At 38.4% G+C, this 22842-nt stretch overlaps 1 protein-coding gene across 1 annotated transcript; it reads left to right on the forward strand.

Annotated features, from left to right (window-relative positions):
- Positions 1–1647: 1647 nt before the first annotated feature.
- On the forward strand, positions 1648–22127 carry ASB15 (ankyrin repeat and SOCS box containing 15). Its single transcript, XM_065884102.1, has 9 exons — positions 1648–1754; positions 3343–3395; positions 3482–3613; positions 4750–4908; positions 11330–11575; positions 13275–13446; positions 15026–15596; positions 16103–16256; positions 21955–22127. Exons 1-9 carry the CDS (start codon positions 1648–1650, stop codon positions 22125–22127), a joined length of 1767 nt encoding a protein of 588 aa, XP_065740174.1.
- The last annotated feature ends 715 nt before the right edge of the window (positions 22128–22842 follow it).

Here is a 22842-nt window from a genome sequence, read left to right on the forward strand (position 1 = left end):
AGTCCAGAAGCCTCTCTGTTTTTGACTCTTTTCTTCAAAAGCAGGAGTCCATTTTAACCCTGCTTATTGTTTAACAGTTCCCACAATTAAGCCTCACTTAATAAAGCTGGTCCTTACCACACCCGTCTTTATATTAGCAGTTCCAGCCTCCCTAACTGCATTAAGGATGCCCTTCCGTCAAGGTGTGAGAAAGGATCTTTCCATGGCCAGGAATGCATGTAGCACAAGTCCATAAAGGTGGATTTCCTAAAGCACCCAGAGAGCCATGTGGTCTATCAAACCCATCTAAACTGGTCAGTAAAGAAGTCCTCCAAGTGCCTAAGGCTGTTTTTTGTCAGGTTAATGCTCTCTTGTTTTATTTTAGAGTTCTGGACTTCTGAAAACTGTTCGCTTCATTGTGAGACTAGACAGTCTTTTCTTTCTTTCTTTTTTTTTTTTTGGTATGCGGGCCTCTCACTGTTGTGGCCTCTCCCGTTGTGGAGCACAGGCTCCGGACGCACAGGCTCAGCGGCCATGGCTCACGGGCCCAGCCGCTCTGCGGCATGTGGGATCTTCCCAGACTAGGCCTCGAACCCGTGTCCCCTGCATTGGCAGGCAGACTGTCAACCACTGCGCCACCAGGGAAGCCCTAGACAGTCTTTTCTTAAGAAGAACAGTGCTTAAAAGTTCTCATTTCCTTCTATTTGAAGTTTCCTTCGTGTCTTCTCCACTTGCTCTATCAAATTTCCTGATGGCAGGGCTAAGTCACTACATTTGTGACATCCTGTTCTCTCCAACTTTAATTCAACAGTTGTTCATTGGGAAGCTTCCCTATGCCAGGCACCTTTTAGAGTTGCAGGCGATGGCAGAGATAAGTGAGGTAGAGCCCTTCACCTCAAAGAACATAGATTTTGGTAGAAGGAGTTGAACACAAATACAGAAATAACTGCAATTCAAGGCAGCCAACTCAAACCACGGGTGTGAAGAAAGGACTAAATCAGCAAAAAAAAAAAACACACACACACACATGGCTTCCCTGGTGGCATAGTGGTTGGGAGTCCGCCTGCCAATGCAGGGGACACAGGTTCGTGCCCCGGTCCGGGAAGATCCCACATGCCGCAGAGCGGCTGGGCCCTTGAGCCATGGCCGCTAAGCCTGCATGTCTGGAGCCTGTGCTCCGCAACGGGAGAGGCCACAGCAGTGAGAGGCCCGCGTACCGCAAAAAAACAAACAAAAAACCCCACACACAACAGACAGAGAGTAAAGAATGTGAAAGGCTCACCGTTCTTTATTCCTACCCCGTCTGTCTTCTCAGAGTTTTGAACTTCTAATGTGCTGTGTAGAACAATGTCTTGAGAAAAAACATGGGACAAATTAGTATGTCAGAAGTGTGGAAAAAGTAATTCTTGTAAGCCCAACTATAGTCATTACTCAAAAGAAAGTCAACAATTAGAAAATGTAGACACCCAAAGGGCAGGTAATTAAGGTTTCAAAAGTTAGAATGGGTGTTATATATACAATATGGATTAAAATATTAACTGCATTGTGTTTGTTAAATGAGGAAAAGTGAATGCATTTTCATTTTGCGTCTTTCAGGTAAACTCTATATGCGCTTCTGTGGCATTTGCTGATAATAAGAATTTGCCTCTTTCAAAATGATATTCAGTCATGGACGCTAATGATGACCCCGATGAAGATCATCTTACAAGTTATGATGTTCAGCTCAGTATTCAAGAATCCATTGAAGCCAGCAAGACTGTGTTTTATCCTGAAAGGTAACATTCAAATTGACTATCCTCACCCGAACTTTTTCATGGCCTTCATTTTGTTGTAAAGGGAAATGAATGACATTTCCTGAGCCCTCCTCCAGGAAAATGCTTCCCTTTCTTTTGTGGCGAGGAATTAAATACCGTACAGGAGCTCCTGTGCACAGGTTTAGCTATTTGATCTTCTACAAATCCCCGTCTCCTGTGGAATATGGAGATTACCTAGATGGGAAATTCCCAGTTGAATTTGGTTGTATATGATTGCCTATTTCCTAAATTCCTATGGAATCAAACAGGACAATAAATAATGTGAACCAATTTGCAAGCACTGTTTATACGACGAACGTATAGCTAAGTATACAGAATCTGTTCTGCTACTGACTCAGGCAGCCTTTATAAGAAATGGGTTCCATGGTGCACCTTTAAAATACGAAGAATAATGCTAATTCACCTAGCCTGTAAGTTTAATGAATGGGAAAAGAGTTGAACAATTTTATTATATATGACAAAGTAATATATAAACCAGAGCCTATTTCATTATCTACTATTCAAGTGACAGCAGTTAACAAATTTCACATAAAATTGGTGCTTTGTGTTGGCAAGAGTTATAGAGTCTAAAACTGCCAAAGTAAATTTATGTCTTGAATAGCATACATTATACTTCTGACAAAAACAAACTTTAGTTTACCTTTACATTCTATTATAGTATTTAGAAGCCTGTATTCTGAAATTCTGAAGTGCTTTTGAAAAGGTTCAGTGCTATAAAATTATTGCTTTTGAGCTTTTAAAAAATGGACATATTACATTTAAATTTCTGATCTCGTTAATTTTTCCCTCATCTGCAACAGATTTTAAAACTTCAGAGTTCCCAGGAAGGCATTCACAGTCCTAGAATACCAGTGGATGCTTCTGCTTTAATAGAATTAAATCAATTTCTTACGAAATACCTTGTTGCCTCTGAATAAACACACACACCAGAGAACTTCCTTGAGGGCTGACAATGACCTGCTGGGCCAGTGATTGGGAGTTTGTTCGGTAAATGCTCAGCCTATTTTTCACTTGTGGATCAGTTGCTTAAAGACTCTAACATGCAGTGTAGAGCATACACTCCCAAGTAAGCAATCATTAATTAGCAATTATTAAGTTCAAAGCAACAAACCTTTATTGAGCATAGTGTCTTTAAAGTTGGGAGAAGCCTTAGAGATGTTCCTATTTAATCTCCTCATTCTACCAATGTAGGAACCACCAACCAGAGAGGTTACTGGCCTCCCCAGGATCACAAAACCACAAAACCTGAACCCAGCTCTTCTGACTCTGACTCCAGTTGTTTACCCCTTTTTCATTGCCTACAACTAATTTCAGAGACGATGTTATAATCTTGTTTCTCCATCGTCACTAGTGTTCTTAGGTCCAATGTATCATAAATACACTCTGTATCTGACTTTTAGACATTTATGTTTTTAAAGTAGATAAAATCAGTTGTGTGCATTTCTCTTAGATCTTGATTATTAAAAGTATGTGCAAAAACTAAATAAATGTTTTGGTTCCTTGAAGTGTACCATGAATACAAATATGGCTTGTTTTTCTTTCTCTGTAGATTTGTACCACTAAGTGATCAAAAGAGAAAGCTGGTGGAAGCCATAAAGCAAGGTAAATGGGTGTATCACCTACAGTAGGATGGACTGGAGATTCTACTTGGCCAAGAGATTTGTTATCAGCCCATGTGTTTATTTTAGGTCACATTCTTGAGCTCCAGGAGTATGTGAACTATAAATATGCATTGGATGAGGCTGATGAAAAAGGATGGTTTCCATTGCATGAAGCTGTTGTTCAACCCATTCGACAAATACTTGAGGTTGTCCTGGATGGTAAGAGAACATAAAATCCCCTTGACCAAACTGAAGCCATAATGTAGATGTTATGGAGTAATCCCAATGAACATAACAAGCAAAAAGAAAAATTAGAATAAAAGATGATTTGCAGTTTAGAAAAGGCAGTACTCATGCTTTAAACTGAGTACAAAGATCGGTACATTTTGTGGGGTTCAGGGTTCACCCTTTGCATCCTCCTAAAAGTATGACACAGGTTGGTGGGAAGATGTTTGGTGATTATCACTTAAAAGTTTGTCTGCAGCATGAATTAATTTATTTAAAATAAAGCTTTTTGCTTTTAGAAGTCAGTTTAAAATTTTCGTCTTGAATTGTCTCTTGAGTTAGTGGTATCCGAAAGAGTATTATTTAGTACAAGTAGTACTTACAATATCTATCCTTATATTACATTAATTTTTTCATAACGCAAACAATAATTATTGCGGTAAGCTTACCTAGGGTTAAATATTAATAATAATTCTGATGTTCTAACATAGCATTTTTCACATCTCAGCATCTTATAAAACAATTTGAAAGTGTTCTACTTTTCAACCTTCAATGTTGCTCCCTGATTCTGCTGTAGGAGATAATGATAGCTACTGGATAATTAGCTATCCAGCTAGCCAGCCAGCTAAAAAAATGTTAAAAACAGATAATTAGACAGGTAGACAGGTAGACAGTCAGACAGACAGAAATAGATGATGTTAAGCATGGTATTTCTTTTCTGACATATTCTGACTGGATACGTTCATTCAAATACTTCTCATTCCCACATTCACAGACTTCATCTGATTAAAAAGCAATTTCAGATGCAGTTTAAATAATAACACAAAGGATTGGGGATTTGTTTTACAATTTATTAAGAAATGAGAATTCACAACCCTTTATCATTTTTTTAAAAAGGCACCTTGAGACATAGATGTTGGTTTGCTAGCTGTCAACTTGATTAGCAAGACCACGCTCATCTACTTCTACTCACTGTCATTTGCTAGACTTTAATCATATCTCCTTTTAGTCTCCCCTTTTTCATCAGTTGACTTTGTTCAATCTACTGTAGATAATATTGCATCATTCTGATCTATATGATATCCTTTAAGTAAAGATTTTTAACTTTACACGATGCTTTCATATCTCAGCATCCTATAAGACGCTCTGGGAGTTCAAGACCTCTGATGGAGAAACACCCTTAACTTTGGCAGTCAAAGCTGGTCTGGTGGAAAATGTAAGAACTTTACTAGAGAAAGGAGTGTGGCCAAACACCAAAAATGACAAAGGAGAGACACCCCTTCTGCTTGGTAAATGACCTTTCTTTCTAGAACTTTTATAATTTGAGATAAATAATATTTAATAAGTATTTATTGGAAACCACTGTGTATTGATTGGCTAAAGTTGTGTGACCTCATCTCCTTCCATTCCCTGAGGTCTTCCCCTAACCCCCATCTCACCTGTCCTATGATTTTGTTTTTCTATCCCACAAAGAGGTCAAATGTGAAAGCTCTTTCAGCAACAATTAATCAGGAGGGATCCGAACGAGGAGTTTTATGAGGCCAGGAGTGCCAATTCTAAAGGAATATTCTCCAACTGGGGTCCAGCTATGAGGAAGATCGCACGTGTGCTCTGTAGCCTGAATAAGGAGGCAGAAAGGGAATTCCAAAGAGAGACGTCAGGTCCACAGCAGGACAAGGAAGAAGAACTGAAAGGCAGGAGATCCAGCAGATTCTGAGCACACAGGTGCAGCCCTGGGCACCACTAGGGGGCTGCCACTGTGACATAACACAGGAATGGTTGTAAGCCTGAAGGTGGCGATTATCTATCAGCTTCTTCTCAGGCTTGTGTATCCTGCTGCTTGCTGACAGATAAGAATTAGCAGGTTTGTCTGTAGAAGTGGAGAGAGATGAGATTAACTACAAATGACCAAAGATAACCTTTCCTTCTCTTAGGGACATAGGTGTGGAGTAAGAATTTCGGCTTTGGCACCTGAGATCCTTGGATTTATTTTGCCCCCCATTTTATTGAGATATAATTGACATATAACATGGTATCAGTTTAAGGTATACAACATGATTTGATATACGTCTATATCACGAAATGATTATTACAAAAACTTAGTTAACATACTTCACTTCACATAGTTACACATTGTTTTTTCTTGTTTTGAGAACTTTTTCTTTTTTAATTTATTTATTTTATTTATTTTATTTTTGGCTGCATTGGGTCTTCGTTGCTGCTCACGGGCTTTCTCTAGTTGCAGCGAGCAGGGGCTGCTCTTTGTTGCGGTACGCGGGCTTCTCATTGCGGTGGCTTCTCTTGCTGTGGAGCACAGGCTCTAGGCACGTGGGCTTCAGTAGATGTGGTGCTCGGGCTCAGAAGTTGTGGCTTGCAGGCTCTAGAGCACAGGCTCGGTAGTTGTGGTGCATGGGCTTAGTTGCTCCGTGACATGTGGGATCTTCCAGGACCAGGGCTCGAACCCGTGTCCCCAGCGTTGACAGGTGAATTCTTAACCACTGTGCCACCAGGGAAACCCCAAGAACTTTTAAGGTCTACTCTCTTAGCAACTTTCAAATATACAATACAGTATTGTTATGTGAATGTTAATTCTAGCTGTGAGATTGGAGTCATGGACCACAGTTTCCTCCAGTATAAAATGGAAATGCAACACCACCACGCAGAATTGTTATAAAAAATTAGAGAAAAATATAAATATGTAAAACTCTTGCCACATGGTAGATGCTCAGGAGAAGAGAGACGTTATGAAATAGTGTAGGCGTGGCAGGAAGAGAGGGAGAAGCCTTGAGATTGTGCACCAGCAGTTACAGAGGAAGCAAATAAAGCATCACGAGCTGTGGGCCCAGCGAGAAAACAATACCACAGCTCCTGTCTACACTAAAAATCACTAAAATTTTTATTTATTTATTTATTTTTGCGGTACGCGGGCCTCTCACTGTTGTGGCCTCTCCCGTTGCGGAGCACAGGCTTCGGACGTGCAGGCTCAGCGGCCATGGCTCACGGGCCCAGCCGCTCCGTGGCATGTGGGATCTTCCCAGACCGGGGCACGAACCCGTGTCCCCTGCATCGGCAGGTGGACTCCCAACCACTGCGCCACCAGGGAAGCCCTAAAAATCACTAAAATTTTTAAAACAACCTGAATATCAGTAACAACTCGAATATCAGTAACAGAAAACTTAGATAAGTTGAACATCAGTAAAATATTTACATTTGACAACATTAATTCAACAACATCAGTGCAACCAACGTTTACTGAAAAGTCCCAGTAAGCCAGCATGTGCCGGACAGCATGGATAGAAAGATGAATGTTATGATCGTCTTCCTCTCAAACAGTCTAGCAGGAGAGCCTAGATATGATTGAAATAGAGTATAATTAGTGTTAATACATGCTATAACAAAGGTGTATATTCAACGTAAATTGGGGAAATAAGAAAGCAGTGAATCTGTGAAGCTTCTAAAGAGAAAGTTGCTCTTGAGTTGTGACTCGGGGGGATGTAAAGGGGATCGTCGGCAGACAGGGGAGGGAAAATCTCCTAGGCAAGCCTTCGCCCCTGGACAAAATTGTTACATGAACAGTGTCACCACAGCGTAGGCGCATTCCGATCTGACTCCTTACTTACTCTTGCCCTGTGTCAGAGCTTTCAGCCTTCCCAAATTCAGATTAAGTTGGACAAACTTATTGTTACAGTTAGGGTAGAGGTAAAGCTTCCATAACAAAACAGACAAACACAGACACACAACACAAACAAACAGCAATGACTTCAAAAGGAAGAAGTTCATTCCTCTCTCACACAACATTTCAGAATTGAGTGGCCTAGGGCTGGCAGGGTGGATATGCCTCCTTTACACAAGACTTTCAGATGTTACCTTTTCCAGCCAGCAGGGGGGAGGAAAGAGGCAGCCTTGGGAAAGCATGTTGGCCTCTAAGAAGATGACCTAGACCTTGTACACAGCACTTCTGTTCATACCATGTTGTTCAGATTTTGTCACATAGCCACACTTAGGTGCCAGGGAAGCCGGGATATTTAGTCTCTACCTGGATAGACTGTGAACAGCTAAAACTTGGGAGCTTCTCTTGCTCGAGGAAAAGGGGAAACACAAGTACTGAGGAAGAGATGATTTTTCTCTGCATACATGTTACCAGCCTTTATGTCACAGTAACATGGTGCTTTTCATAAATGAACGGAACTGTTTTCCTGAGCAGGGACAGATACTAAATGGAATATCACCTCTGGTTGTTTCACCACTATTAGTGTGATCTACTATTTTTGTAAAGGCATATACCATGGAGTATTTGCATGTATTTGTTGGTGTTTCTATAGTCTTTGATTTCTGCAAAAAAGATACCCTTTTCCAGAGTTTGTATACTATCTCACTTTGCAAATATACAATTATTCTCTACTTCCTATTCTCAATCCACTCATGTTCTTAAGGGACAACTAAGTCATGGTTATCCCTCATTTGTTTTCTTTTGGTTTCATTTAAATTTTTCTTTACTGCTTAATGCCCACAACAGAGCATTAAGTATTTATATGCATTTCAAAGACTCCATTGTTGATCTCTCTACTCTAGCAATAACTAAAGTATGGGAAAGGAGCTTGATCGTTGAGTTATCAGAGTCAAAATAGAATTAACATTTGGAAATAATATTTTTAAAAACCAACTGGTACCATCAAAGATAAAATCAAAGTCTCATGAAGGAAATATTATGGAGGTGTTCACTTATGTCCCTATCATCCACATTTCTGGAGAATAGGGACTCTCCTTGGGTTACCTTCTTCGGGACATTCGTTGTGGAATCTATGTCAAGTCTTTTTAAGTTCATAGGAAAATGGATCATCCATGGCACTTTCTCAGTTTTTTCTTGAATTTTGGGGCTACTTTTGGCTACTCACAGCCCATTAACATATAAAGGAGAGATAAGAGAAAAAAGTGCTCTTTTAAAAAATAAATTTTGATGTGCAATGCCATTTTTATTTGTCTTAACCTGTCACCATTATCTTTGTCTTTATTTATGGAATACTCCTTAGATGGAAAAAAAAATCACTTTTGGTCCCTTCAGGGCACTTTTTCCCCATCAGCCACCTGGCCCTTACTTATGGTACTTAGATGTATTACAGTCATGTTATACAGTTACTTGCTGAGTGTAGATATCTCATTTGTGATGATCTGACAGTTATTAAATGTTTTCTGCCCCTGGACTCCCTCTCTACCCATCCCTCTGAACCTGGTGTAGCCTTTCTCCAGTAGCTTAGCCACAAGATTATCCTGGCCGGTGGGTCCCAGGGTACAGAGGAAGCCGAGGGAACTGTCTGGCACAACATCTCAGTTCCACTGCCCTCCATTTTCCGAGAACATTATGCCATTACAATTCAGTTAATTTTACTTCAGACATTTTCTTTCTCACAGATCAATACATATCCTCTCTACTCCATCTCCTCTTTCAATCTTTAAATCCTTGTCAAAATACTGCAAAAAAAAAAAATCTCTTCTCTATTGGTATGTCATATGAGTCAGAAGATAACTCACTGCTGAGATTAAGTAAATTATATGAGCAAAACACATATATCCAGAAAGAAAATGACAGAATTTTTTTTTTTTTTTTTTGCGGTACGCGGGCCTCTCACTGTTGTGGCCTCTCCCGCTGCGGAGCACAGGCTCCGGACGCGCAGGTTCAGCGGCCATGGCTCACGGGCCCAGCCGCTCCGCGGCATGTGGGATCTTCCCGGACCGGGGCACGAACCTGTGTCCCCTGCATCGGCAGGCGGACTCTCAACCACTGCGCCACCAGGGAAGCCCCGAAATTTTTTTTAAAAAAGAAAAGTGCCAGCAAACTATAAAGTGTTCAATACTGCCTATAACCAATGCAAAATTCTCTAATTCCCTAACTCTTCAACTGAGGCTTGTTTCCTCTAAGCATATAAAGATACATATATGTGAAATATATTTTTTACTTCATATATTATTTAATTTGTATTTTACTTAGCTACATTACACGAGTTCTGTACCTTGTTAGTTTTCATTATTTTAGCCAATTATTTGTTAAGAATGTCTTCATGGGTTAGCTTGGGAGGGGTTCCCCATGATTTTGATTATTATTTCTATGAGAAATAAAATGTATTCTTAGTTCCAAAACTTAAACTGCAAGCAAAGTTTTAATTATTTTAAGTTGAATATGGCTTATATATGCTGCTATTTTCTTGACAAAAGACTAATATCTCTAATCAACATGTTCCCTGAGTCAGACAAAAGGAAAACAGATCATGAGGGAAGAGGTTCATTATTTTAATACATTTTTTCTAAGTAGAAAAAATGGAATAGGAGCAAGAAGATAAATGAGGACACATTATCTCTTAGTTTGTTTAACTTATTGATGTTTGCAAGAGCACCAGCCAGGATGAGGTAATTCACTGCAATTAGAGCTGCCAGTGGCAGATGGGTGATTCAGAGAAAGGCATTTGTCAGCAGACTCTGCTTCAGACAGTAAGCAGAAGAAAAACTGAAATCTCACTGCCTGATGGCTTGCCTGCCTCCAAATGAAATAGGCCAAGTTTGTCTTCATCCTCCTTTTATGCCTTTTGGAGCCCTTTCCCTTGCCTTGGCCTCAGAGCCTTTCTGGATTCTGCCTCCTAGCTTCCCGGGATGTTCTATGTGGCCCTGCATGTCCTCCTGCCTTTCCCAGCAAAGGCCCAGACTCTGAGTCTCTCTTCAAACAGAAGACAGTGTAGGTTTCTTCTCCAGCCTGTAAATTCCACGAGGGAGAACTACGTCTGTCTTTTTCCTGTTGTCCACAGTGCCTAACTCAGTGCCTTTCATATAGCCAGTGCGTATTAACTGCATGAAAGGATGAATGAACGAATGAATGAGTGTTAGAGAGTGGCACTCGTCCTGCTCTGTTTCTTACTAAGATTTTACTTGACTGCTAAGAGGAAAATGCATTACCTCTTTGAGAAGTATTTATATCTAAACTGGGACAATCCATTAACAATCCGAAGGGGGGGAAAACTTTTAACAGTGTAATTTCAGCTATTAGAAAAAAACAGAGAGGGAGAGAGACATCCGATTTAGTGAACCTTGGAAAACGTAGTACATTAGCTGTCACTTACTTCACCTATAAAAAAGAACAACTGACCTATCTGGATTCTAAACATTCCTATTGCTAACCTCTCATAAGAGTATGGGAAAGAGAAGTTTATTTAATATTTACTGCTGGATTTGGTGGGGAAAAAACTCATTCTAGAGGGAGAAAAATTTGATAAACATTATTTACACATGTGGCTCCATGATCCTAGAAGTGATGAAATTATAGTAATAATAATGCTTATCATTTATTGAGCTCCTAGTATATACTAAGCATTTTACATACATACATTATTTAACTTATACAAAAGTTGATGTTATTTTCATTTTGTTGATGAAGCAACAGAAGTTTAGAAAGAGTACACACAGCTTCCTTAGTGATAGGCATCCTCTTTTCCATGAAACTCTTACCCATCCTCAGGTCTGTCTTAAAGAAAAGGCAGTATCATCTTGCGCGCTCACACTTCACAATAGGAATTTGGTATGAGAACTAGAAGGGGTGTGAAAAATACAAGAAAAGAAATCACTAATATCTCTTTTGATATTAAACCTGGTCATTAGTTTAATGCCATGTAAGGTATTCATGTTATATGCCTACCATTGACTATTCTTTCTAAAATCATCTTCAAGCTGTGAAAATGGGCTCCTATGACATGGTGTCTGCCCTGCTTAAACACCACACCAGCCTTGACCAGCCCTGTGTCAAGCAATGGTCAGCAATGCATGAAGCAGCCAAACAAGGCCACAAAGATATAATAGCTCTACTACTAAACCACAGAGGCAATGTCCACCTAAGAGACGGATTTGGAGTCACCCCGTTAGGTGTTGCGGCCGAGTATGGTCACTGTGATGTGTTGGAACACCTGATCCACAAAGGTACGTAGAAAAGGAATTGCATGTTGCTGACTTTTCTCCTGCCTCTTGGATCTCCTTTTCTCCACTTCTCACTGGCTCCTCTTCCTCTCCTGAATGTATCTGGGCACTAAGCTTTTGTCCCATCCCTCGATCGCCCCTTCAATAGACCCTTATTGTGCAACTCACTTGAACCCTATGCACGGGGACCTACAAATCTGAGTGCCTGGCCCTGACTGCTCCCAGTTTTCACATAGATGGCTCACCAAGGTCTCACACTCATCTTCTCCTAAATTGAATTCCTCTTCTTTCACACTTTTAATAATTTCTCTCAGCCAAGACTGAGAGCTTAGATTTATCTCTGATTCCCCCATCACCTTCTGTTTCAAATATGGTCAGTTGCCGTGTACTACAGCAACCCTCTCTCTCACCAGTTCTCACCTTGGCAGACCCTCTCATCTGCATCCTCCCATCTTCCCTGGACCAGTGTAATTGGTTCCTAACCACTTTCCTGGTTTCCAGTCTCTCCATCTGCGAATCCATACTGTATATTACAACTCAGCTCCTCTCCCTAAAGGTCAGCTACAGTAGAATAAACGATTCAGAAAATCCTCAGTGGCTCCCCAGTGCCCACTGAATCATGCTCAGGTCCCCACTGCACCATCCTGAATTGTTTTTCCAGGTTTATCTCTCACTACTCCTAATATGTATCCTGTACTCCAGTTAAATAGCCTAGCAATATTCCCAAACATACCTTGCATTCATTCTTTCTGGGTTTGGGTCAGGTTCTTGCCCTCATCTGGAATACTCTCCAACACAATTCAGAGTTAGTGTCTTGAGACACCTCCTCCCTGAAGACTTTCCTAATTCTTCCCAACAGAGCGTGATGCTGTCCTCCTTTGAAACCTCCAAGTGCTTTATACAACAACGGAACCAGGAATTTAGATACCGACTTCTTAAACTGGTTTCTGCCACCTACCCGTTGTCTGACTCTCGCCTAGTTACTTAAGCACCTGGGTCTCAGTTTCCTCATCTGTAAATAAAGGCTAGGACAACATTATCCTCTGTGGGGAAAAGACTAACATTTTTGAGGCGCCCCCCAAATGCAACTTCATTTAATTATCAAATCAGCCCTATGAAATAAGCTGTATTACTCTAATTCACAGATGAGGAGTTGGAAGTTCATAGAAGTAAATAGCTTGCCGCAAACTCTCACAGTCAGCAACAAAACTACAATGCAAACAGATCACTTTCCCCTACATCATGCCTTCTGGTCCTGACCTCACTTGAATATTATACAGTTTGTGCTCTTTGATGATATTTTGTCTCATTTCCCCTCAGAGCCACTTAAGAGAGTCAGATTTATTTATCTTAGCATCTTCTGCTGGGTCACACATGGTGTTTGCACACAGAAGACAGTTGATAAATATTTCTTGAAATCGAGTGTTAACTGCTGTCTCTAAAAGTCTAACTGTACCTTTTTGGGGGAGCCTTTGTTTATCGTGGAAATTGACTTGATTTCTCAGATGTTCTTATGACAGAAAGATTTTCTAATAGAATGAAACATGCTGCATGATTGTTTATTGAAAAGACTGAGAACACAGGTGTTCTTAATTCTATACTTTTAAGTCCTAACCAGAAAGGAAAACCACAGGCTATTTTTAAGGTGATTATCTTGACAGTCTGTCCAGCTATCACTATGCCGCATGTTTTATACTGCCAGGAGGGGATGTGTTTGCTTTGGCGGATGATGGGGCATCAGTGTTGTTTGAGGCAGCAGGAGGGGGCAATCCTGACTGCGTCTCCCTCCTGCTGGAATATGGAGGAAGTGGAAACATACCTAACAGAGCAGGGCATCTTCCTATACACCGAGCTGCCTACGAGGGACATTACCTGTGAGTAATAAATCATAGCATGATCATTTCAAGTGGAAAAACACAAGCTTGTATATATGGTATAATCCCAAATCTATCTATACACCTCCCAAAATCCAAAAAGAAAAAGGAAAAATGTTCACAAGTTTTGTATATCTATATATTTGTTTGATTTTTCCCATTCTTTTTGTATTCTTTTACTTTAAAAATTTTCCACATCGAATTTATACTACTTTTAAAATGAAAAGATATTTTCTTTTAGAAGAAGGTAAGTTATAAGTGAGAATTCTGCACAAGCCGCCCAAATGTGCCTTTTTGTTTTTCTTAATACGTTTAACAGATGGCTACAGGTTTCTAAAAATTTTGCCCTTGGCCAAGGGTTAAAATTTGTGCTACTCTAATCTTTATCAACACCAACAGATATTATAATATAATGTCAAATTTATACTTGAATAGAAAAGTTTCATTATAAATTTAGGTTTCTTTATTCCCCCAAATAAAAAGGCCAGATATACTTTTAAATCACAAAAGTGTGCCACAACCAACATATCAATAGAAATCTATAATCATGATATTAAACTACCCACCATGAAAGGATGGTTTTAGGTAATTAAGTATATTTCATAAGTTCAAAAACTTTGAAATCATTAGGCTTTATCACAATTTCAGTGGTGACATTGGCTAAGTTAAGTAGCCAATGACACGTAATTGACACTAAGTGACACATTGTTAAAGTTCATAAATTCACACATGGTAGCTCCGAATTAGGCACAAGAGATCAACTTATCCTTGCCTGTGGCTCTCATACTTCTCTAGTTCATCAGTCAAGTGTGAAATTCACAGCTATTTGTCACAGGTTCTTTGAAACATAAGCTGTGGTTAGTTGTCTCGGTTGAACTGATGTAAGGTTGGTGGAACAACAAAGACTCTTTTTGTTGCCAATAATTCAATTTCAAGTAAGCAGACAGGATATACATGGCCAATATTAAAGCATACATTGCTCAGGAAGCAGTGTAAGGGGAGTACAAATGAGAATTCAAGAGGCCTAAATTGTAGTCATTGCCCTACATCTATGTGACCTTGGACAAGTCATTTCACTTCTCAAGACTTCATATGGCTCTGCTGGTAATAAAGGGGTTGAACTCAGTGACGCTCAAGGTCACTTCCATCTCTAACTTCCTGTGACTCCATGTTATAATGGTCAAGAGTGTGAAGCATTCTTCTATGGCATCAAATGGACTTACTTTCCTATTATATTTTTTTCGTTACATAGCATTGGTTGATTATAGATATTATGCTGTTCAGAGAAGAACTGAAAGATGGGGAGGGTTCCTGAATAATTACAATTCTAGGACCAAATATATAAGATCCAGTATTTTCCCCAGGAATATTTAGCCTGGGAAGCTAAATCAAAACTAAACTAAATTACACTAAACTGAAAAGTAGTAAGTCAATGGACAAATATTAAATGTTTTTGTGTAAGGTTATCTAGAGAAAATAAAGGAAACTAAGTAAATTGCATTCACTTGTCTAGTGAGGAAGCTGGTTTATTTAATTTCTTGATTTTCTTCATGCCATGTGGATATTTGATTTCTTTTAGTGCACTGAAATATCTTATTCCAGTAACATCCAAACATGCAATCCAGAAAAGTGGGCTAACGCCAATTCACTCAGCAGCAGATGGACAAAATGCACAGTGCCTAGAACTGCTTATTGAAAATGGCTTTGATGTCAATACCCTGCTTGCTGACCACATTTCCAAGAGCTATGATGATGAACGGAAGACTGCTCTCTATTTTGCCGTTTGCAATAATGATATCCACTGCACAGAAGTCCTCCTGGCTGCAGGTGCAGACCCAAACTTAGATCCCCTCAACTGTCTTCTTGTGGCAGTGAGGGCCCATAATCACGAAATTGTCAGGCTGCTTCTCGCCCATGGAGCTAATGTCAATTGTTATTTCATGCATGTGAATGACACTCATTTCCCCAGTGCCATTCAGTATGCCCTAAATGACGAGGTAATGCTCAGGCTGTTGCTGAATAACGGCTATCAAGTGGAGATGTGCTTTGACTGCATGCACGGGGACATCTTTGGAAATTCGTTTGTATGGTCAGAGATAGAGAAAGAGATACTGCCGGGATGGACGTCTTGTGTCATAAAAGATAACCCGGTGAGTTACATCCTTCTCTTCTTCATATTGGGTCATCATCCTAACGTTTGCTCATCAGGGATGTTAGAGGAAAAGAAAAATCAACTCCAACTTTTATATTTTTCTTGTTCTTGAGTTTTTGTTTGCAATGATATGGGGAAATAAGCATAAAACTAGGCCAAAAAAAAGTGTATTTTTCTTGAATTCGAAACTGAATGTTGAAGAATGTGGGAAAATATATCAATAATTTATGCTTATTTGGTGGAATGTTGGGGCTAGAAGCATGGAAAGAAGCATGATTCTTCCACATCGTGCTGAATACAATCGCATCAGAGCCACGCGTGCTTCAGGGCTCATAGTTTCACAGAAACAAGCAAACCGTTTATTTTTCTTTTTTTGTTCATTACAAGGAGGGAACTTTCACTTCCTGTAAAATGACAGATAATAATTTTTCAGAACAAAATTAAGTGTTTTTGTATATAGTATATTAAAAGTACTACTAAATTAAATTTCATCACTTCTCTCAGTTCTGTGAGTTTATTACAGTTCCTTGGATGAAACACTTGGTAGGCAGTGTTATTCGTGTATTAATGGATTACATGGATTATATCCCTCTGTGTGCTAAACTGAAATCTGCACTAGAAGTACAGAGAGAATGGCCAGAAATCCGTCAAATACTAGGTAAAAGCAAAAGTTTTTCCTACAAAATTTTTTATGGAGAATGAATATAGGAGATATTTCTTTTTTTTTTTTAACATCTTTATTGGGGTATAATTGCTTTACAATAGTGTGTTAGTTTCTGCTTTATAACAAAGTGAATCAGTTATACATATGGGGGATATTTCTTAATGTCATTTTTGATACTTTTTCATAGCTACTTTGTTTTCAGAATTATCTGTTTTTTCAAATCATCTTTAATACTTCCTCTGATATAAGATACTAATTTTTTGCTTTCCTTGATAATTTCTAACTCTTTAATTGTATAATGAGTAATCCTATTACTATATTATATTCTGACTAGAACTCACTTTTTAAAAGTTAACTGCTATATATCATAAAGTATATAGACTGTAATCTCTATGTGGGCAAGGATCTGTTTTGTTTATTTTTGTATTCTCAAGGCTTAGCATAATGCCTAATAAACAGTAAATACTCAATAAATATTGAGTAAATGAATGAATGGAATGAATTGGAATTATCCTTTTTGATATGCTCTCTTCTGGGTCTTTATTGACAAATTCCTACCATCAAAAGTGTGTATTACAAGCAGGCCATTTTGTATTATCTAGGTTAAAGTTTACTTATAATCATAAAAGTGCATCATATTGCAAAAGTTTCAATTAAAGTACATCTAAAATTACTCCAAATTCAAATAGAAACTAGAAAAAAAATCATAAGCTGGAAAGGTTTTCTCTTTCAAAATATGAGTTTGGAAAAAAGAACTTTCAAAACCTACATGGACATCACTTTATAGAGCCCGAAGAAGCATCATAGAACTTGGCATTACATTTAAATATTCTGGCACTCTTAATACACCTAAATCAAGTTTAAATGTGAAAAACCGTGACAGCCTAGCCTTTAGGATCAGCCAAATTTTATGCAAATTAGTAGATTATATTTTATAGGCAAGAAGATGAAACTGAAACGTTGAGCTGATTCACATACCATATTTGTTAGGTATAAAGTTCTATAAAAAGAAACGGGCAATATAGTGGTTTTCATCTAAGCACTTTGTTTCCATCAGAGTCTCATACATTAAAGTATATAATCTGAATTTGGGCCATTTTGACTATGGTAGCAAGAGACATAAATTGGAGGAAGGATGGAGACTTTGATGGGCTAGAAAGGGTGATAGTTCAACTGAATGCAGATTTGGAGGTAAGCTTGGATTTTCCTCACATGGTGCTTCCACTGGAATGAGTTGGACGGTACGAGAGACTTTGTGGCAACTGAAACAGGAACCTTAGAGAATCTGATGAATCATATAGTACCGTGAGCCTAGAAATCGACCTCTGGGGTCAGATAGACCTAGAATGGGATGGAACTCTGGCCTTGCCTAGGTGTAGGATGGCTGGGTCATATAGTGTATATGTCATTCAGGGCTGATATTTTCATGGAAATAAGCAATAATTTATTGCATCATTTTTGTTTCATTGAGGGGAGGGGAATTTTTTATTTCCTGTAAAAAGACCAAGATAGTCATACTAGTTGTGTAACTTTGAGCAAGTTACTTATCCTTTTTATGAGAAGGTTTTCCCACTGCAAAATGCGGCTAGCATAGTATTCACCTCATAAGGTTGTTGTGGGGATTTAAAGAGATGATGCACGTGAGGTGTTTAGCATAAAGCCTACAGCATTAAAAACACTTATAAATTTAGCTATTTTAAAAACTAAATTATTAGCATTTTATGTATTTTTATTATGGTAAGGTTACATGAAGTATCTGAAATGTATATGTAAAGTATGTCACGAATCCCCACAACTTGTAGCGTTAAGTGTTATCATTGCTAATTTTTATAAATAAAAAACTAAGGCTAGGGCTTCCCTGGTGGCGCAGTGGTTGAGAGTCCGCCTACCGATGCAGGGGACGTGGGTTCGTGCCCCGGTCCAGGAGGATACCACATGCCGCGGAGCGGCTGGGCCCGTGAGCCATGGCCGCTGAGCCTGCACGTCCGGAGCCTGTGCTCCACAATGGGAGAGGCCACAACAGTGAGAGGCCCGCGTACAGCAAAATATATATATATATTATAAGAAAAAATAGAAAGAGGAACAGAATAACATCCCCACAGACAACAAAAGCACACCAGAAAAAGATGCCCTCAGAACAGATTAAAATTGAAACCCTCTGTTTCAAAACAAGCTAAAAAGCATAAGGAAAATGACACAAGACATGAAAGAACAACACAAGTCAGTATTAGAAAAATTCAGAAATGAGGTAACAGTACCGAGGAAGGAATTAGAAAGAAAAACAAAAAATTAATTTCGAATATAAAGACTGAACTGGAATGAAAGCCAGAACTAATAATGCAATAGATAATGACTTAGGAGAAATAGAAGATGAAATTAAAGAAGATTTTAAAAATAAAGTGGAAATAAAGGGATATATAAAAGGCTTTGAAAGACAGGGACAGTTTTGAAGACAGCTAAAGAAAAAGAAAACCAAACAAAGGAACAGAGCAAATACAAAAATGTGTACTGTGAAAAACTTTCTGTAATGAAAAAAATTTGAAGCTGAAAATTACAAATTACTATACCCTTTGGTCATGTAGGTAAAAAGAACCAGTGACTTATAAGGGAAAAATTCAGGTTATCTTAAACAATATTACTCTTCTGATCACGTTCTCAAGAATCTCCTAAAAAATAAGCTTCAGACAAACCAAAATAACTAAAGAGATAATGACATAGGACCAGTAACGAGCATTAAACAGAAAACCAAGACTAAGTGCCAGTTAAAAGGGAGAAGATATGTAATGGTTATACTGTCAGATAATGTAGATATGACACAACTGTTTTTAATGGGAGAAAAATGGAAAGAACACACACAAAGACATTTTTAACAGAGCTCAGAAATTATACTGGTTGGTAGCATGATATTGTTATGCTGAGAATGAGAGATGTAGTCAGTACCTAGGATATTCTAATTCTATTATTCTTTGTGTCCTTGAGAACCAGGATTGCCAGTGTGGAAGAAAGGGAATACAGACGTAATATGGAAGAGCTTAAAGAAAAATTCTGTAGCTCTGAATTTGAATTGGTACTACTAGTATGAACTCATAAACTATTTTACCTTGAAAGCGTGTGTGTGTGTCTGTCTACAGAAGAGTCTTAGAAATAACGACAAGCCCATTAGCAGTGCATATCCCTAGCACCCATACTGTGGCTTTGAAATAGCATTTCCTAGAAAAATAAACCAAAGTTTCTTGGAGAAATGGATGATTTCAGGTTTGGGGAAGGAAATATGCAAGATGACTCAGGTATATCTGGTCATGCCAGATAAACTCTCACAGACTCATGTCCAAAGAATTCAGGAGCCAGCTTGAGGCTCCCACTGGCCAAATATGGGACAATTTAAGCTTCAAAAGGATAATTATTTCAATGAATTGAAACCAATTAAAATATTTAAATATAATATTTAAAAAATTGGTCAGCTCCAAAGGATAAGGAAATCAATTCATCATCTTGAAAATTAATGAAGGAAAAGATGCAAACATTTATTCCACCATACCTGTATGATTTGTGCCACCAGTAACCAAAGAATACATGAGCAAACGTATCCTTTTATAAAAGTATTCCAAATAATAAATTAAAAAGAAATGATATAATTAGATATCACCATCTTGCAGCCCTCAGTAAGCTGCTAATACCCTGTAATGTGGTTCTTGGTGCAAGAACACAGCACCAGCTATAGTTTTGCCAAAGAGATAAAACCTGAGTCTGATCAAGCCTCTGGATCCAGCTAATAATCTGCAAGAAATAGAGAAGGCAGTAGGACACAGAAGTGCACCATGAAAATGCAGTCTCAAAGTTCAGGCTGTGGGAAATACGGCATTTTGGATATTCAAAGATTAATTGAAAGGAAGAAGGGGATAGAGAGAAGAACTTGCAGATTAAAAAAGCCTTAAAAAACACATCAAATTCAAAAAAATATTGTCAATACTATAGGGTAGGGATAGCACACTGAGATGATGAAGCTCTAAAGGAAATGATTACTATAAAAATCAGAACAGTAGTTCCTTATAGGGGAGGAAGGAATGAAGTTTGGGATGGATTGTGGAGAGAATTCTGTTATGGCTGGGGAAGTTCTTCTGTTCATGACCTGGGAAATGATTAAAGATGTTCACCCGATAATGACTTATAATAACTTAAGAAACTGTATGTTTGTGCAGTGGCTTTATCTATATTTTATTTTACAATAGACGAGTTAAAATATTTTGGAGATTGTAAAGGAAAAAACCCTAAGGCTTAGATAAATTCATTTCCCAAAGTTATAGACAGAAAATAATAAAGCAAGGATGTGAACTCTTAGGTCTGTCTCACGTCAAAACAAAGGCTCTTTCTCCAATACTACAGTGCTTCCTGTTATAGAACAGATTCTGCTTCTAATTGGTAATTCATTGTCCATGTGTTTGTGTTGCAAAAGAATGACCAATTCTTATGATTTTAGAAAAGCAATCCAAGTAAGAATAAGACCAGGAAGTTTTTTTATTGTTTCAGTCACACATCATTGCAACTAGAGCTTAAGTCAGTTGATTGCTATGAGTATGGTTAACCACTGGATGTCAGGATTCCTCCAGGTATACGTAGGGCAGAGGCTTTGTTAGGGAAAAAAATAAAATGGTAATTTTTTAAAAAAAAGATGGGTTTATTCTGCCTATTTTGGTAACAATAACTTTGCCTCAATGGTTTTTCAAAAACACTGTTTTAATTTTTTCAAGATAATTTGAATGTTTACGATCTCAAATAGAGCAGAAATGTGATCTCTTTGATTATTGAATTGAGTGATCGTTCACATTATTGAATGATTACAATGTACCAAGCACTTTTTTAATACTTTACATGAATTAATTTGTTCGATCTTTAAACAACCCTGTAAGGTAGGGTTATCCACATTTCCCAGGTGAGAATACTGAGACCACAGAGGTTAAATAACTTGTCCAAGATCACACAAATACGAAGTGGCAGAGCCAGGATTTTAATCCAAGCCGACTGAGTCCAGAGCCCACAACTAAGTCCATGTGCAATGCTGCCTTTTCACTAGCTCATGTTGCTGGGATAATATATCGGTACTGTAATTATACTATAGATAAAGGTACTAAGAGATAAAGTAAGAGTTGAAAATAAAGGTTAACGTCAGCTATTTGAATAACATTAGTAGATTTTCTGGAAAATATAAAATGTTTAGGTATCAGACCCTGAAACAAAGCTAAGATTGAATAATGGATATATGGAATCATTTGTATCAGATGTTTCACAGATAACTATTCATCAGAAAGATTGGTAGGAGAGAGCGGAAGTAAAGAAATATATCTTTCAAATACTCAATTCTAAAAAATAAATAGAAGGAGATGTGAGCCTTTGCTTTCTTTAATCAAGTCCATTCATTCATTTAACATATTGTAGTTGAACACCCTGTAGGAGCCAGACCCTTTCTGACACAGAGGCAGACTAAACGTCTGCCTTCATAGAGCTTACGTTCTAGAGGAATGGTCTGGAAGGCTTAATTGCAATTTGAATTTTACTTAAAGTCAGCAGCTGCTAATGTGTGCATGCCTGTTTTTTAGAATGACACTATTAATATTATTCTAAAACAGTCTGTATCTTACAGGTTAATCCATTAATATTGTTTTTATTTTTCGCTTGTTTTTCCCATTCACTTTAGAGAATCCCTGCTCCTTAAAGCATTTATGTAGGTTAAGAATTCGAAGACTTATGGGACTCCAGCGACTCTGCCAGCCAGCCTTAATGGAGAAGCTCTCTCTGCCACCAACTATTCAAAGATATATATTATTTAAAGAGTATGATCTCTATGGACAAGAGCTAAAATTGCCCTAATTTAAAATAATATTTTAAAATGTGATTTTAAAAATGTGTTTAAATGAGATTCCTTCAGAGAATTTCTTGGAACCATTTTATATCTTTATGTGTATTTAAATCCATTGACAATTTTATAACTGGATCCTGGGTTCTTTTGGGAGCACCATATTTTACATCTCTAAGGACCTTTTACATTGTGATTTTTTAAAGCTAGTCAATATTTTGCATTTGAATTTCTATTGATTGTCTTCACTTGCGATAAGTCTTCAAACTCTCCTTATCAAGTGACCCCTACAATATCCATGAGCAAGTCTCTCCTATGTTTATAAAACAAAGAACCACTTTCTCAAACCCACATCTCCAGCCAGTTGCTGCCCCATTCTCTCCTTTCTTTTATCGCCACACGGCGTAAAAGGGCTCTTTCCTGTCCGCAGATTCACTCACTGTAATCTGGCTTCTGCTCCTTCCACGGCCCGTCCCAAGGTCCTTAACAACTTGCTTGTTGCTGCTTTCAATGAGCATCCTTCAGTCCTTTCAACTGATTCCTGCAGCAACTGACTGATTGCCTGCTCCCTCCAGGAAACAGTTCTCCAGATACCTTGCTCTCTTGGCTCTCTTCCCACCTCTCTGGCCTCCTTGTCTCTGGCTTCTTTCTGCATTGTTTATCTCCTGCCAACTCTTTAGTAATACGTCTTAAGTCCCCTTTTTTTATGCTAAGTTCTCTGGGAAATTT

The sequence above is a fragment of the Phocoena phocoena genome, chromosome 9 (assembly GCF_963924675.1).
Source record: "Phocoena phocoena chromosome 9, mPhoPho1.1, whole genome shotgun sequence".
NCBI classification, from domain to species: domain Eukaryota; kingdom Metazoa; phylum Chordata; class Mammalia; order Artiodactyla; family Phocoenidae; genus Phocoena; species Phocoena phocoena.